We start from the raw sequence: 13,898 nt of genomic DNA, 5'->3' as shown, positions 1-13,898 counted from the left end.
ATTAATATCATGAACATCGATCCATGCAATTGGGATACGATGACACGTATCAACAAAGTCAGCGAGCCTGACCACCCGATCCCGTTAGTCGCCTTTTACGGCGATTTATAGCTGGAATATTGCTGAGTGCGGCGTTAAACAACAAACAAACAAAAAACAAAAACCATTGGCACTTCCCAGCCACTGATTTACCCAGGCGAGCTAGGAACGAGAGAATTCGAAACCAGTTAAATTGCCTCTTCATTACCGTCGTCAGATCTATGCATGAAGATTCATAGTGACAAAATACCCTGCACAAGACTGTATGAAAAGAAGTGATGAATTCAACTTTCCAGTAGTCAACTTTCACTTAATGTAGAGCAGTATTCCGGCAGCTCCAGTCTTTTGTGTCCACGTTCAACAACTTTTGAGACGCCATCGAGCATGCTATTTCTACGAAGATTTCAGAAACATTATACGACTCTTCAATGCAGGCAGCAAAGGCTTTCGGGATCTCTCGTTAATGTTATCACACATTATTTACATGATAAATGATACATGACAAATATTTTCATGCCAAACAATCATCACTAGCAGGAATTAGTTACATATTTACAGTTATGAACGCATAACAAAACATATATCCAAAATCATAAATACTTCGAAACATGTAAGGCACTTATGACATGCCTGAATATGAGTATATTTCAAGTGTTGAAATAAGATTATTTTTGAAGTCCTTGGTTGCAGGTGACAAAACAAGTAATTTAGGTAATGAAGGCCTCAGAGCAAGAGCACAATTCAAAAGCAACATCAGTTCTTGTGCATTCAAAACTACATACACATGTAGTAGGTATGAATATATTGACGATATTTCTTTCTCATCGGAACATATATTTTAAAATTTGTGTGTTTGTTTGTCCACGCATTTGGGATCGATGACAAGCATCAACCAAGTCAGCGAGCCTGAACACCCGATCCCGTTAGTCGCCTTGTACGACAAGCATAGTCGCCTTTTACGGCAAGTATGGGTTGCTGAAGACCTATTCTACCCCGGATCTACAAGAGACAGAGAGCTGCTTTGAACATCGTGTCAGTTATATCACGGTTGTAGACGGTAACAACAAACGAGCATGGTTATTGAGTTGACAAAGGATCATACTGAGGACGAACCTGGGATTGGAACCAATGACCAACGAATCCTTGCACAACAAAGGGGCGTAGCTCTTCACAGCAATTTGAGGCGCCTTTGACTACTAGGCTGACAACGCCTCCAAACGGAAAGTAGGTACTCAAAATAAATACTGAATATTTGCAAAAGAAGCATGATTCTGTTACGGTTATATCGTTTTTACTTTTTTACTGAACACTGCACTAGCTGACCCTGTAAAAAGGCGTGTGTAGTTATACTGCAGCTGCTACTCCTACAACTGTGCCTGGATAATGAGGTAATAATAATAATAATAATAATAACAACAACAAATAACAATAATAGTTGTTATAATAATAATAATAATAATAGTAATAATAATAATAATAATAATAATAATTTATATCGCGCTGTACTCAATGCTCTTAGCACTAAGACATTTCTTACCCCGGTCAATGGATCAATATGCACTCAACAATCATTCTCTACTTCCCGGGGAGTATACAACCCAAAGCTGCCTGTTAGGCGCCAGAAGGTTAACAACAACATTGCCATCTCATCCTACCAGGTACCCATTCACTGCTGGGTGAACAGAGACACAATCTCGAACAAAGTCACTTGTCCAAAGAGATACCACATGTGCTGCGTGTGCTTTAGTGCGGACTCGAAGATACATATTTTGTTACTTAACAATTAATTTTCCATCACGCTATGAAACAGTTGGAGTTACAAATATATATTAGATTATATATATTAGAAAACAGAAATTGAAAACATGTGCAATGTTGAAAACGTTTCAAGGCTAAGGCGTTTAAGAATTACGTAATATCAACGTCGCCATTTAACACAGCCAGTTTCCTTTAAACATAGCTTAGATGCCATGCTGAATAGTCTCACCATAAACTTTTCAAAGCATCTACTTATGTTACAGTTTTCTTGTGGCAGATATTTGAAATCGAATTGCTCTCCTAAAATACACCTTGAAACAAATATGGCCAATGGTTTGGAATACGCTTATAGCTGATCTCCGCTTGTAGAGCACATCAACTTAAGCATTTTAAGCACTCGACGCGTTCAGTTGTCTGTATCGTGCCGTCGCTCGTATGATCCCGTCCACGTCCAGACAAACGACGAGTGCAGTGACGACTGCGATGATGGTAATCCCCGTACCGCCGATAGCCTTGGCTGAAGGGCGGTGATCCTTGGCCGATGTTTTGGACCTTCTGTAGGAGGAGAGATTCTTTCGGTCAAGGCGATTGTCAAAGGCGTTGACGATCATCGACGTAAGAGGATGCATGGATGTACAAACACAGTGGCATTCGCTCGGCGTAATGGAACCTGGGGAAAATGAATTATGCAGGAATAAATATAGATGTTTACAGAGAACTTTAGTGTTTCATCATGTTTCAGTCCCATCGCCCACTGGCACTTCGAACTGTAAGACCCGTGAAGATTCCGGGGTAGAATAGGTCTGCAGTAACCCATGCTTGCCGTAAAAGGTGACTATGCTTGTCGTAAAAGGCGACTTAGGGGATCGGGTGGTCAGGCTCGCTGACTTGGTTGATGAATGTCATCGATTCCAATTGCGTGATCGATGCCCATGATATTAATCACTGGATTGTCTGGTCCAGCCTCGATTATTTACAGACCGCCGTCATGGAATATTGCTGAGTGCAGCGTTAAACAACAAACCAACCAACCAACCATCGAACTGTAAACACATGATGTCATTGAACGTTAATATTCTCAAACGTGGAATGTGATCAGATTAGACCTCTCGAGACGACAGTAAACATAAATTTATATTATTTGATGGCAGTGCATTGGATTCAAAGATATAGGACTCTGATTGAATTCCGCTGCTCTCTACGCCTTTCCAGATAATGGCAATCTTACTAAAATCAGATCTAAGTTCTCGCTGCCGCTTAACAAAGACCTGAGGACGTCAGAACGACCTTTTGCGAACTTTGACCGACCACTGAAACAAGAAGTCGCCATCAGCCAATTAGAAAGCGGCTTTCTCGAGCTTTACGGCACTCGTTTCAACATGGCGACTTCCACTTCAGACTACGCTTGAAAAATATGTTGACACAGTTCTCGATTAAAATTTTGAAAACTGAACACACGAACATTCCGGAATGTCTAATATATGGTTGAGATAGTGTGGCAGTGCTTCCCACGTACTGTGCAACGCCTCCTCCGTTCAAATGTTTATCCCACAGAAGCGGGAGATAGACGATAATTTTGACGGAATCAGTCGCACGGGCCGTAGCTGTCGTTCGGAATACCCCATGTTAACGTTTTCGACTTTGCATGAGTAGAAAAAACATTTCTACTGTCACTATCATGATCTGGTAAGCGACGCTTTGTTTGGTCGGATGAAAGGTCGTTCTGACGTGACCCGAAATGGGATGTCCTCAGATCTTCGTTCAGCGATATCGTACGGTCGCTATATAATGTCAGTTGCTCGAAACAATCATATCAAGGTTAGTAGAAAGAAGAACCAGCATCAATGTTTGATTTTAATATAAAAAAGTTATTTATGCGTGCAGCATGAAGTTTTAAATATTATTGATTGATATAATATTGACAGAACTCAAATGTGAAAATTGATTTCGAGTTTCCAGGCCCGAAAGTTATCACAATTATAAATAATCCCTGCTTCAAAATTCATGGTCGCTTTGCATTATTATACAACTTCCTTAGTTACATATTTACAGTTATGAAAGCATAACAAAACATATATCCAAAATCATAAATACTTCGAAACATGTAAGGCACTTATGACATGCCTGAATATGAGTATATTTCAAGTGTTGAAATAAGATTATTTTTGAAGTCCTTGGTTGCAGGTGACAAAACAAGTAATTTAGGTAATGAAGGCCTCAGAGCAAGAGCACAATTCAAAAGCAACATCAGTTCTTGTGCATTCAAAACTACATACACATGTAGTAGGTATGAATATATTGACGATATTTCTTTCACATCGGAACATATATTTTAAAATTTGTGTGTTTGTTTGTCCACGCATTTGGGATCGATGACAAGCATCAACCAAGTCAGCGAGCCTGATCACCCGATCCCGTTAGTCGCCTTGTACGACAAGCATAGTCGCCTTTTACCGCAAGTATGGGTTGCTGAAGACCTATTCTACCCCGGATCTACAAGAGACAGAGAGCTGCTTTGAACATCGTGTCAGTTATATCACGGTTGTAGACGGTAACAACAAACGAGCCTGGTTATTGAGCTGACAAAGGATCATACTGAGGACGAACCTGGGATTGGAACCAATGACCAACGAATCCTTGCACAACAAAGGGGCGTAGCTCTTCACAGCAATTTGAGGCGCCTTTGACTACTAGGCTGACAACGCCTCCAAATGAAGTTTTAAATATTATTGATTGATATAATATTGACAGAACTCAAATGTGAAAATTGATTTCGAGTTTCCAGGCCCGAAAGTTATCACAATTATAAATAATCCCTGCTTCAAAATTCATGGTCGCTTTGCATTATTATACAACTTCCTTGATAATAACAGCAGTAGGCAATTCTTAAGAGAATGCATTCTTACCGATACTTGACGTCAAACAAGGTGTATCGACAACCTGGTTGGAAACATGAATGCTTGACTCCAGTCCCAGAGAAACGCTGACAATGATTGATGAAGGTTTGGTGCCCTCAGATGTTGCTGAATCCACCACATCAGGCGACGTGGTGATTTGTGAGGATTCAGACATGGTCATGGTTAAAGTTACCGAAGGTACAGCGTTCGACTCTGATGCTGTATTAGCCATTGTGCTGTCGGTGTATGACGCCACATTATCAATACTCCAGTGCATATTGAGAGTTGTACTGTCGATGAAGCCAGCGGGTGAAGTTGATGCGTACAGAATAATAGACGTTTGCATATGTGAACTCATTGTGGATGTCAGATGGGATTCGGCAGAAGTATCGCTCGCACCGCCGAATGCATTTTTAGAATTCATTGAACTGGACGTCATTGAACTAGCGACTGAGGTCGTCTCAGGGAAGGTGTTTGCGGATGTTGAAAGACTTTCATTAGCAAGATCACTTTCACTGAAGCTCGTATATGAAGAATATATGGCCTCCGAATGAGTAATGGTTAAAGCAGATAGTTGATTAGTGACAGTTGTACCTGGATATGTAGGTGATACTGATACTGATTCTGACGACATAATAGATGTTGATGACATCACAGGGCACGCGGTTATTGGGTCAGTGTCTGTATTTTTGTTAACCGATAAGGCAGAAGACTTGTAATCACCTGAAACATATTATATAACACTTGAAACAAAAAGGAACAAATGTTTCTTCAAATGGCACCAGTTTGTTTGTCGCTCAACGTCGCACTGAGCAATATTCCAGCTATACGACCGCGGTCTGTAAATAATCGAGTCTGGACCACACAATCCAGTGATTAACATTATGAGCATCGATCCACGCAATTGGGATACGATGACATGCACCAACCAAGACAGCGAGCCTGACCACCCGAACCCGTTAGTCGCCTCTTACGACAAGCATGGGTTGCTGAAGACCTATTCTAGCCCGGATCTTCACAGGCACAAGTTAGTAGGTAACGTTCGTGGTTGTATACCCCAAAACAGTTCTTATCATATTGCTGAAATACTCATGTTGCTTTTCTTTACACTGAAATATTATCACAACATGAACTACAGTACGGCTGAAGTATCAGTGAGATGCTAAAATTAATTGTGCATTCGTTTGTTGTTTAACATGGTTGTATTCCTGCTGTGGGACGTCAGCCTGTAAATAATGAAGGCTGAACCAAACAATCCAGTTGTTGATATCAGCGATCCACCCCGTTTCGGTATGATGATATGCAATCCACCAAGCCACATCCATTAAGTCGCATCTTACGACAACACAATTTACTTGGACCAACTCTACACGAAGGGGTTAAGACATAATTAAGATACATGTACACCTCATACATATGTACCTTCGACACACCGTTTGACCATAACTGTTTTTTCAGACGAAGACGTCATTTCCGGATTGTCGTTTATGTACACACGCTGTCTGGTATAGATCTTACAGGGCTCAGCTGAAGATTTCTGGCTATCGTAGACTATGGCCACACATTGGCTGCTTCCGGTATATGCGAGACATGTGAGCTGGCAGTCATTAATGCTGGCATCGTTGGAGGAGGCCAGACCAAGAGCAAGAACGTCCTGGTTTTCAAATCTTTCAAAGGTACATACTTCTGGTGGATATATAAAATATATTAACTACAGTAAACTACGGTTATAACGAACACGCTTATAACGAACTTACGGATATAACGAACTTACTTTTTTGGTCCTGACTATTTGCTGTAGTTATGCTGTATATATGCTTAAAATGAACTACGGTTAAAACGAACTAAAATTAGCAGTCCGTTTGAGTTCGTTATAACCGTACTTTAATGTATTTTGTTGGCTACATCGGATGAGTCACGGGAAGGCGTCAGACAATGCAGGACTGGATTTGCTTTAGGGCCAGGTTCCGGTTTCAAAAGAGATCTTACGCATATCATATATTAACATAGACTTTTGACCTGCACTGCGATAGGTTTTTGCAAAATGGATCAGCAAGTAAATTTAACTCTTTACATGGGACATTGTGCCCACACACAGTGCCCAGACAAGCTGATACATGAACATATAATATTATTTTGCCCTGCCAAATCTATTTATGTCTTGTGTTGGAAAACGACGGATATACGGACGTTTTTTGTGTGTATAAACTTAATTCTCCTTCGGGACAGCAATAGTTTTCCTTGAAGCCATATTTCAGAACTGAGTGAGGGAGTGAGTTGGGTTTAACGCCGCTTTTAACAGTATTTCAGTTATATCACGGCGTGTCAGCATAATATGGGAGGAAAGCCCGAGGTGATGCAGGTCTCGGACATTTACCACTTCGGTGAAACCCACGAGCACAGGTATGGTGCTGCCAAACCTAGAAACATAATCGGAGCGAACCGGGATTCGAACCCACAATCATAGGTTTCTGGCGTGCCCAAGGGACGCATCTCTGCACAGCGAATCGCGGCGCCTTAGACGACTGGGCCACCCGTGCCCCCTATATCAGAACAAGTGAATGAGTGAAGGTTTAGTACACCCACTACATCACGATTTCTTAAACGTTCATCTCTCAAGCGCACAAGAAGGTGTTGAAACCTCGACTTAGATAGAAAACCCTCTGTCATGTTCATAATTTCATAGACACGTTTCAATTTTCACACTGGGCTGGTTACAAAAGAGGGACCGGAATTCAGAGTGTGAACTCCCGACATTATCAGACACCCGGAATAGTTGTTCAAATTGCACTGGGCCACAAATGCTACAGTGAACGAGCCCCAGTCTACATGCCAACAAGGGGCAACTAATATGTAGATATCTGCATTCTGAAAATGCTACATGCTACTGTCATAATTCTATATTGCATGTTGCTTGATGTCACAAGATGTGTATACGACATGATACATTGACCAAGAATGAAAAGTATAGACCCTTTTGACAATTACCACTCGGGCTGATACTCGACACATTTTAACGAAGTTTCCTACCTGCGGACTCTTGACAAACCACTTGATAGTCAGCATCACATGCAACTGAGCGAAAATAATTGTTTTCAACATGCAGCCGTATGCACTTCTCTGTCTCGGGGTGGTTTGGTTCCCATGATTCCCACAGCCCCCAGGCTCCAACTGGCTCACAGTCATGCCACTCCAAGTTGAACACCCCAGGGTCGCTGAGAACGCGTTGGTGAAGCCCGGTCCATATATCTTTCGTTCTGTAATAGAAAAGTTATTTATCGTAATGAACTTGAGTAAACTCTATGACTCTAAGTCATTTTCTTTTCAAAATTAAAGATGTGTGGATGATTTGCCTTTGAATGCAAACGCGTGATAAGATAATGCACCTTTTCCAAAAGGTTGGTTGGTTGGTTTGTTGTTTTACGCCGCACTCAGCAGTATTCCGGCTATATGACGGCGGTCTGTAAATAATCGAGTCTGGGCCAGACAATCCAGTGATTGACATCATGTGCATCGATCCACGCAATTGGGACCAATGACATGCATCAGCCAACTCAGCGAGCCTGACCACCCGATCCCGTTAGTCGCCTTTTACGACAAGCATTGTCGCCTCTTACCTCAAGAATGGGTTGCTGAACCGTCGTTACTCAGTGCTCAAGATTGGGAGGTATGATCCTCTTTACGCTAAGATCGCTGTTTTGAATTAGTCTGTGGTCACACAACAACCCAGCATGTCAAACACAAATCACAACAACTGAAATCCATATTTGATGTCTACTACGTTAGAAACCACTCCAGAATTTCGGAATGACTGATTATATGAATAAAGGCACATCACTTTCAATATTCTGATGCTGCAGAATTTAGGAACGACCATTGTATCAGTGGAATTGGGGGTGGGATGGGTTAAGGGTATATATATCTTGGAATGTTTTGTCGGAGACAGATAATCGTTTTTGGTCACTGCTGCGCACACAGTTTTGTTCATCGAGAGTTGGAACCATCATATTCAGTTTGGGTTTCCTGCGAACGAATTTGTTTTCGTAAAAACCTAATGCCAAATGATTTTTTCCAGTATTTACCCCCACCCCACCAAAATATATCCATTGGTTGGTCCCTGTAATGCAATCAGACATACCTAGAGCCTATCAGTAGAGCATCTCCTTATCCTGATGGTAACCCAAAGTTTGAATGCGAGATGTCATGCAGAAAACGTAATTTGATAGCATAAATAGACAGTTCTCCGCGAAATTCTCTACATGAAATAGTTTCCATAAATTGTTTACACACATCTGTGCATTGGCTGTCCAGATATTTGTCCACTTCAGGAAGTTCTCATACTTGTCCTCAGTGTCCAACTTGACCATCTGCTGGCCATATGACTCACAAATTGCACGAGCCTCGTTCCATGTTTTTGTCGTGCTGTAAAGCGTATACCTTACTGCAAGTGTCGGTGTCGTTGTTGCAACATCTGAAAGATCATGTGGGCTTCCAATCACAATCAAGTTGTCTCGTTAGCAAATCAAGAATTCTGCACCATATTAGTTGCCAGCTCAAAGATATAGATTTAAATATTTAAGGGTTTGAGAACGACATTTCACTTGGAGTGAGTGAGTATGGTTTTACGCCGGTTTAAGCTATATTCCAGCAATATCACGGCGGGGTAAACCAGAAATGGGCTTCAAATATTGTACCCATGTCGGGAATCGAACCCGGGTCTTCGGCGTGACGAGCGAACGCTTTAACCACTAGGCTACCCGACCGCCCCTATTTCACTTAAAAGAAACAAAACAGTCTTTAATATTGCAGAATCTCGTATTATGACGCTTCGACAAGGTAGACCAGCTAAGGACGCAGAAACTCCAGTAATGTTAGAAAAGTCCAAAGCAACAAACATTTGTGAGAGACGCCGAAAATAGATGATGAACACGCCCTGGGGCTTCATAGTGAGTGAGTGAGATAGGTTTAACAGTATTCCAGTTATATCACGGCCTGTCAGCTTAATGTGTGAGGAAAGCCCGAAGTAATGCAGGTCTCGGACGTTTACCACTTCGGTGAAACCCACGAGCACGGGTATAGTGCTGACAAACCTAGAAACATAATCGGGGCGAACCGGGACGTAACTCTGCACAGCGAATCGCGGCGCCTTAGACGACTGCGCTACCCGTGCCCCCTGGGACTTCATAAAAAAATCTATATATGAACATTAGATGGTGTCTGAATCACGTATTGTCACAACATAAAACTCTTTTCTGTTTGGCCTGCTTCATACACTTTTTGGTCGCATATGCTTACTCTAAGTTCTTAAGCCAAGACGAAGCTATGATGTACCTGAAGGAATGATGAAAACCCTTATTGTACAATACAGGAAGTGAAATAATTTAAAATGCCCTATTCGCAGGCTTTCATAATTGGTTGGTTGGTTGGTTTGTTGAAATTTTCCAGCTATATGACGGCGGTCTGTAAATAATCGAGTGTGGACCAGACAATTCAGTGATTAATATCATGAGCATCGATCCACGCAATTGGGACCGATGAAATGACATGTATCAACCATGTCAGCGAGCCTGACCACCCGATCCCGTTAGTCGCCTTTTACAAGCATAGTCGCCTTTTACGGCAAGAATGGGTCCTTTCATAATTACGAGCCACAGCAATACACGAGGCATAGGTCATGTGGCCCTGTTTCGACTACTTATCAATTTCATTCAGTTCCATGTACTTTCCCCCGAATATGCCACATCCAAATCAAGAACATGTTAACGGTTCAAATTCATTGACACACACACCAAATGCCTGAGATATGTGAGCATTTTTAAAAATCATTTTTACACCACGAATCGCAATTTATATTTGTTAACGAAATTATTTCTCTGCATGAAAAGAAAAGAAATAATTAAATTATTTTATACAGGTTCACGATCAGATTTATTCGTTTGTTTGTTGTATAACGCCGCAATATTATCAGAGGTGTGGTGAGGGTGAAATGACTTTGCTAAATAGTTTATAAAGTATGTGATCACTTTTGAATTAATAGCCTAATATTTCCCCCATTTTCAAGTTTCCAGAGGATGCTTGACATCATGAGCATCGATCCACGCAATTTGGATACGATGACATGCATCAGCCAAGTCAACGAGACTACCCGACCCAGTTAGTCGCCTCTTACGACAAGCATATTCGCCTTTTACGGCAAGAATGGGTTGCTGAAGACCTATTGATCACTTCATCACTTTGGTGACACCCACGAGCACAGGTATGGTGTTGAAAAACATAGAAATGTAATCGGGGCGAGCCGGGATTCGAACCCACAATCATAGGTTTCTGGCGTGCCCAAGTGACGCAATTCTGCCCAGCGAATTACGGCGCCTTAGGTGTCTGGGCCATGTGTGCCTCCTGACGCTTGGGTGATCTCCTGACTTCTTCTGAAACGAAGCTATTGTTGTGAATAGGTCCAGGGTACTTACCATCATGGAATACAGAGTTAATACCCTGGATACTCGAGGATGACTCTTACTGACCACCATGCGACAATTACACTGGGTACTCATTTCATCCAATCAGCTCGCTGAGCCTCATACTTACCAACAAACGCTACCAGGAACACGATCGTTACCTCCTTCACTGTTCGCATACTTAAATTGTACGTAGCAAGAGAAATATCAGATGCGTCATCCAGATCTTTGCCTCTTGGTGTATCTGAAGAAAGAAAATTGTCTGCCATTGAAATTAAAATAGTGACATACTACCAAAAAGAGCGACCAAAGATGTAGTGAGTGTGTTTAGATACAACGTCACAACGGCGTTATTTCAGCCATATAGTTAGGCTAATGATATTAGTACACCAGAGAACGGTAGGACTAGGGTGAAAACACTTAATAAAATCTTCATAAAGAATAAACACGCTCTTAACATGCCCGCATCAATATAAACCTGTAGCATATGTCTTTAAAAAAGTCAAGACATTTCTGACAACTTTAGAGGCTTCATGAGCATGTAAGGCATTCAATGTACACATTCAGATTCGTGATCGTCATAAACTGAGGGCCCATAGAAAGTATACCGAGTTGTTGTTGTTTTTTAATTTGATTGTGTCTTTTAAACATTACATGTAAGTAATCTGTAGCTGGGTAGTTTTGTGAAAACATAAATTGGATCAATGGAGACTGGGGGGTTAAAAACGAATTTCCAACCCCGTGATTCCTGCAATGTTTGAAATATGCATTGGTATAATATCGCTTAAGATATTTTGAAATGAAAATCAAACATATAGTAAAATTAACTGAGAGGTATAAGTTTCTTTTGATCCTCAGCTAATGTTAAAGAAATACTTTTGCTTATTTCTTTCTTTGTTGTTTAACGCCGCACTCAGCAATATCCCAGCTATATGACGGCGGTCTGTAAATAATCGAGTCTGGACCACACAATCCAGTGATTGACATCATGAGCATCGATCCATGCAATTGGAATACGATGACATGCATCAACAAAGTCGCTTCTTTCTTACAAGCATAGTCACCTTTTATGGCAAGCATGGGTTATCCCGGATCTTCACAGGTCTAACGAAATACGAATAATATTTGGTTATATGTGAAATACGTTTTTTTAAAAAGAAAATGAGACTCTCATCCTGAATTGTAACTCCGTGCCCGTCACAAAAAATCGAAGGTTTACCCTGATTTTGTTTGTCAGCACCATACCTTTGCTCGTAGGTTTCACCAAATTGGTTTAACGTCTAAGCCTGCCTCGCACGTCGTGATAAATTGTGGCGCCCAAATTGCTGAAAGCTAAAAGTGAAACGGTCCCAAGCTAGTCGATACATCGGAAGGAATGCGTATCATTAAAACTAAAAAAATTGTTAGGCCTAAATTTACTATGAATCAAACTTTAAAGTTTTCTTTTCTTGCTGCTTTTGATAATTTTGGAATTTAGGGACATAGTTGCAAGAGGAAGAATGTTTAGCCAGACTTGGATTCCGTTTCCAAAACTCCAAAACCGTTCAATATCTTTTAACATCTTTCAACTATATCAAACAGATCCTGAAGTGGTGCCTTTGCTTTTTGCTCCATTTTCATGGTGGTAGGTGTAGTTTCCGGAGCACAACTTGAAAACTATGAAAGACTTTTCATCCAAAGATGCTACTCGTATTTACCAAGGGCTGAAGTGGTGCCTTTAGCTGTTTAGGAGTTTTTTCAAAATTTCATTCTCACCTGTTTCCATGGCAACAAGACTTTTCATCCAAAGCTGGTACTTGTATTTACCAAGGGCTGAGGAGGTGTCTTTTCCTATTTAGGAGTTTTTCAAAATTTAATTTTTCCCCTGTATCCATGGCAACAAGTTAGACTTAGCTGCAACGGAGGTGTCATTTCCGAAGCAGAACTAAACAAACTATTCAACATTGTTTATCCAAACTTGGTACATGCATTGATCAAAGGCGAAAGTGCTGCCTTTTGCTATTTAGGCATTTATTAAATATTATATTTTCCTATTTCCATGGCAACACGTTTGATTTTGATGCTATTCATAGTGGTGTATACCTGACATAGAAATACAAAGTTCTGAATCACATTTCCATTATATTGTTTTGATAGGTCAATAACTACTCTTATATAAAGACAGACAGATTAGATAGTAATTCTCTCATCAAGTTGGACTTAAAGCTTGAGTCAGATGATTTGTTCTTTCGCATTTGTGGGAATCGGGAGGATTTGTCAACTTCTGATGACTCTTGTTAAGGTGGTGGATAATAGATTTAGAACCGTTACCTTTGATTGTCTGAATCCTGTTCCTTACCTCAGACATCGGCGTAAGTGCATTTATCTTGGTGACATAATTTTGCCAAGACCGGCGTTTATGTTTAAATGGCTTTAGTAAAATTTCATCGAGATGACCGAGGAACATCAGATGGTGATACAGATTTTAGAATGGTAGGAAAATGATCATCCTCGACTGACCATTCAAATTCACTTAGTAAGTTGGAATCTGATAAATCCAGACAAGAGTAAGCTCCAGTTGCAGGATGTAAATATGTGTTAGAACCATCATTAAAAATGCATAAATCGTTTTTTAAAGAAAAAGTCCACTAGTAATATTTATTTATTCTTTGATTTGCTGTCATTACTACCCGAAAGTGGGTTATGGCCATTTAAATCTCCCATGATAACACAGGGCTTCGGAAGCTGGTCATAAAGTGCCTGAACTGAC

General features: G+C 40.8%; 1 protein-coding gene across 1 annotated transcript; it reads right to left on the bottom strand.

Annotated features, from left to right (window-relative positions):
- Positions 1 to 2,186: 2,186 nt before the first annotated feature.
- On the bottom strand, positions 2,187 to 12,475 carry LOC139453320 (serine-rich adhesin for platelets-like). Its single transcript, XM_071234987.1, has 7 exons — positions 12,395 to 12,475; positions 11,280 to 11,393; positions 8,985 to 9,165; positions 7,725 to 7,951; positions 6,117 to 6,380; positions 4,704 to 5,417; positions 2,187 to 2,467 (listed from the first exon to the last, which is right to left on the bottom strand). The coding sequence occupies exons 2-7, from the start codon at positions 11,326 to 11,328 to the stop codon at positions 2,187 to 2,189; spliced, it is 1,716 nt and encodes a 571-aa protein (XP_071091088.1). The 5' UTR covers positions 11,329 to 11,393; positions 12,395 to 12,475.
- Between the last annotated feature and the right edge of the window lie 1,423 nt (positions 12,476 to 13,898).

Source organism: Haliotis cracherodii, unplaced genomic scaffold, assembly GCF_022045235.1.
Source record: "Haliotis cracherodii isolate W230 unplaced genomic scaffold, xgHalCrac1.p SCAF_9, whole genome shotgun sequence".
NCBI classification, from domain to species: Eukaryota; Metazoa; Mollusca; class Gastropoda; order Lepetellida; family Haliotidae; genus Haliotis; species Haliotis cracherodii.
This window is presented reverse-complemented; position numbering and strand designations above follow the sequence as displayed.

What these genes read in the sequence shown, in the direction of transcription:
- LOC139453320 (XM_071234987.1), bottom strand. Translation starts at nt 11,328, where the DNA reads ATGCGAACAGTGAAGGAGGTAACGATCGTGTTCCTGGTAGCGTTTGTT. An exon ending in TGGACAGCCAATGCACAGAT is followed by an intron (nt 7,952 to 8,984) that starts GTGTGTAAACAA and finishes TTTCTATTACAG; the next exon opens with AACGAAAGATATATGGACCG. An exon ending in GGTCAAACGGTGTGTCGAAG is followed by an intron (nt 5,418 to 6,116) that starts GTACATATGTAT and finishes AATATGTTTCAG; the next exon opens with GTGATTACAAGTCTTCTGCC.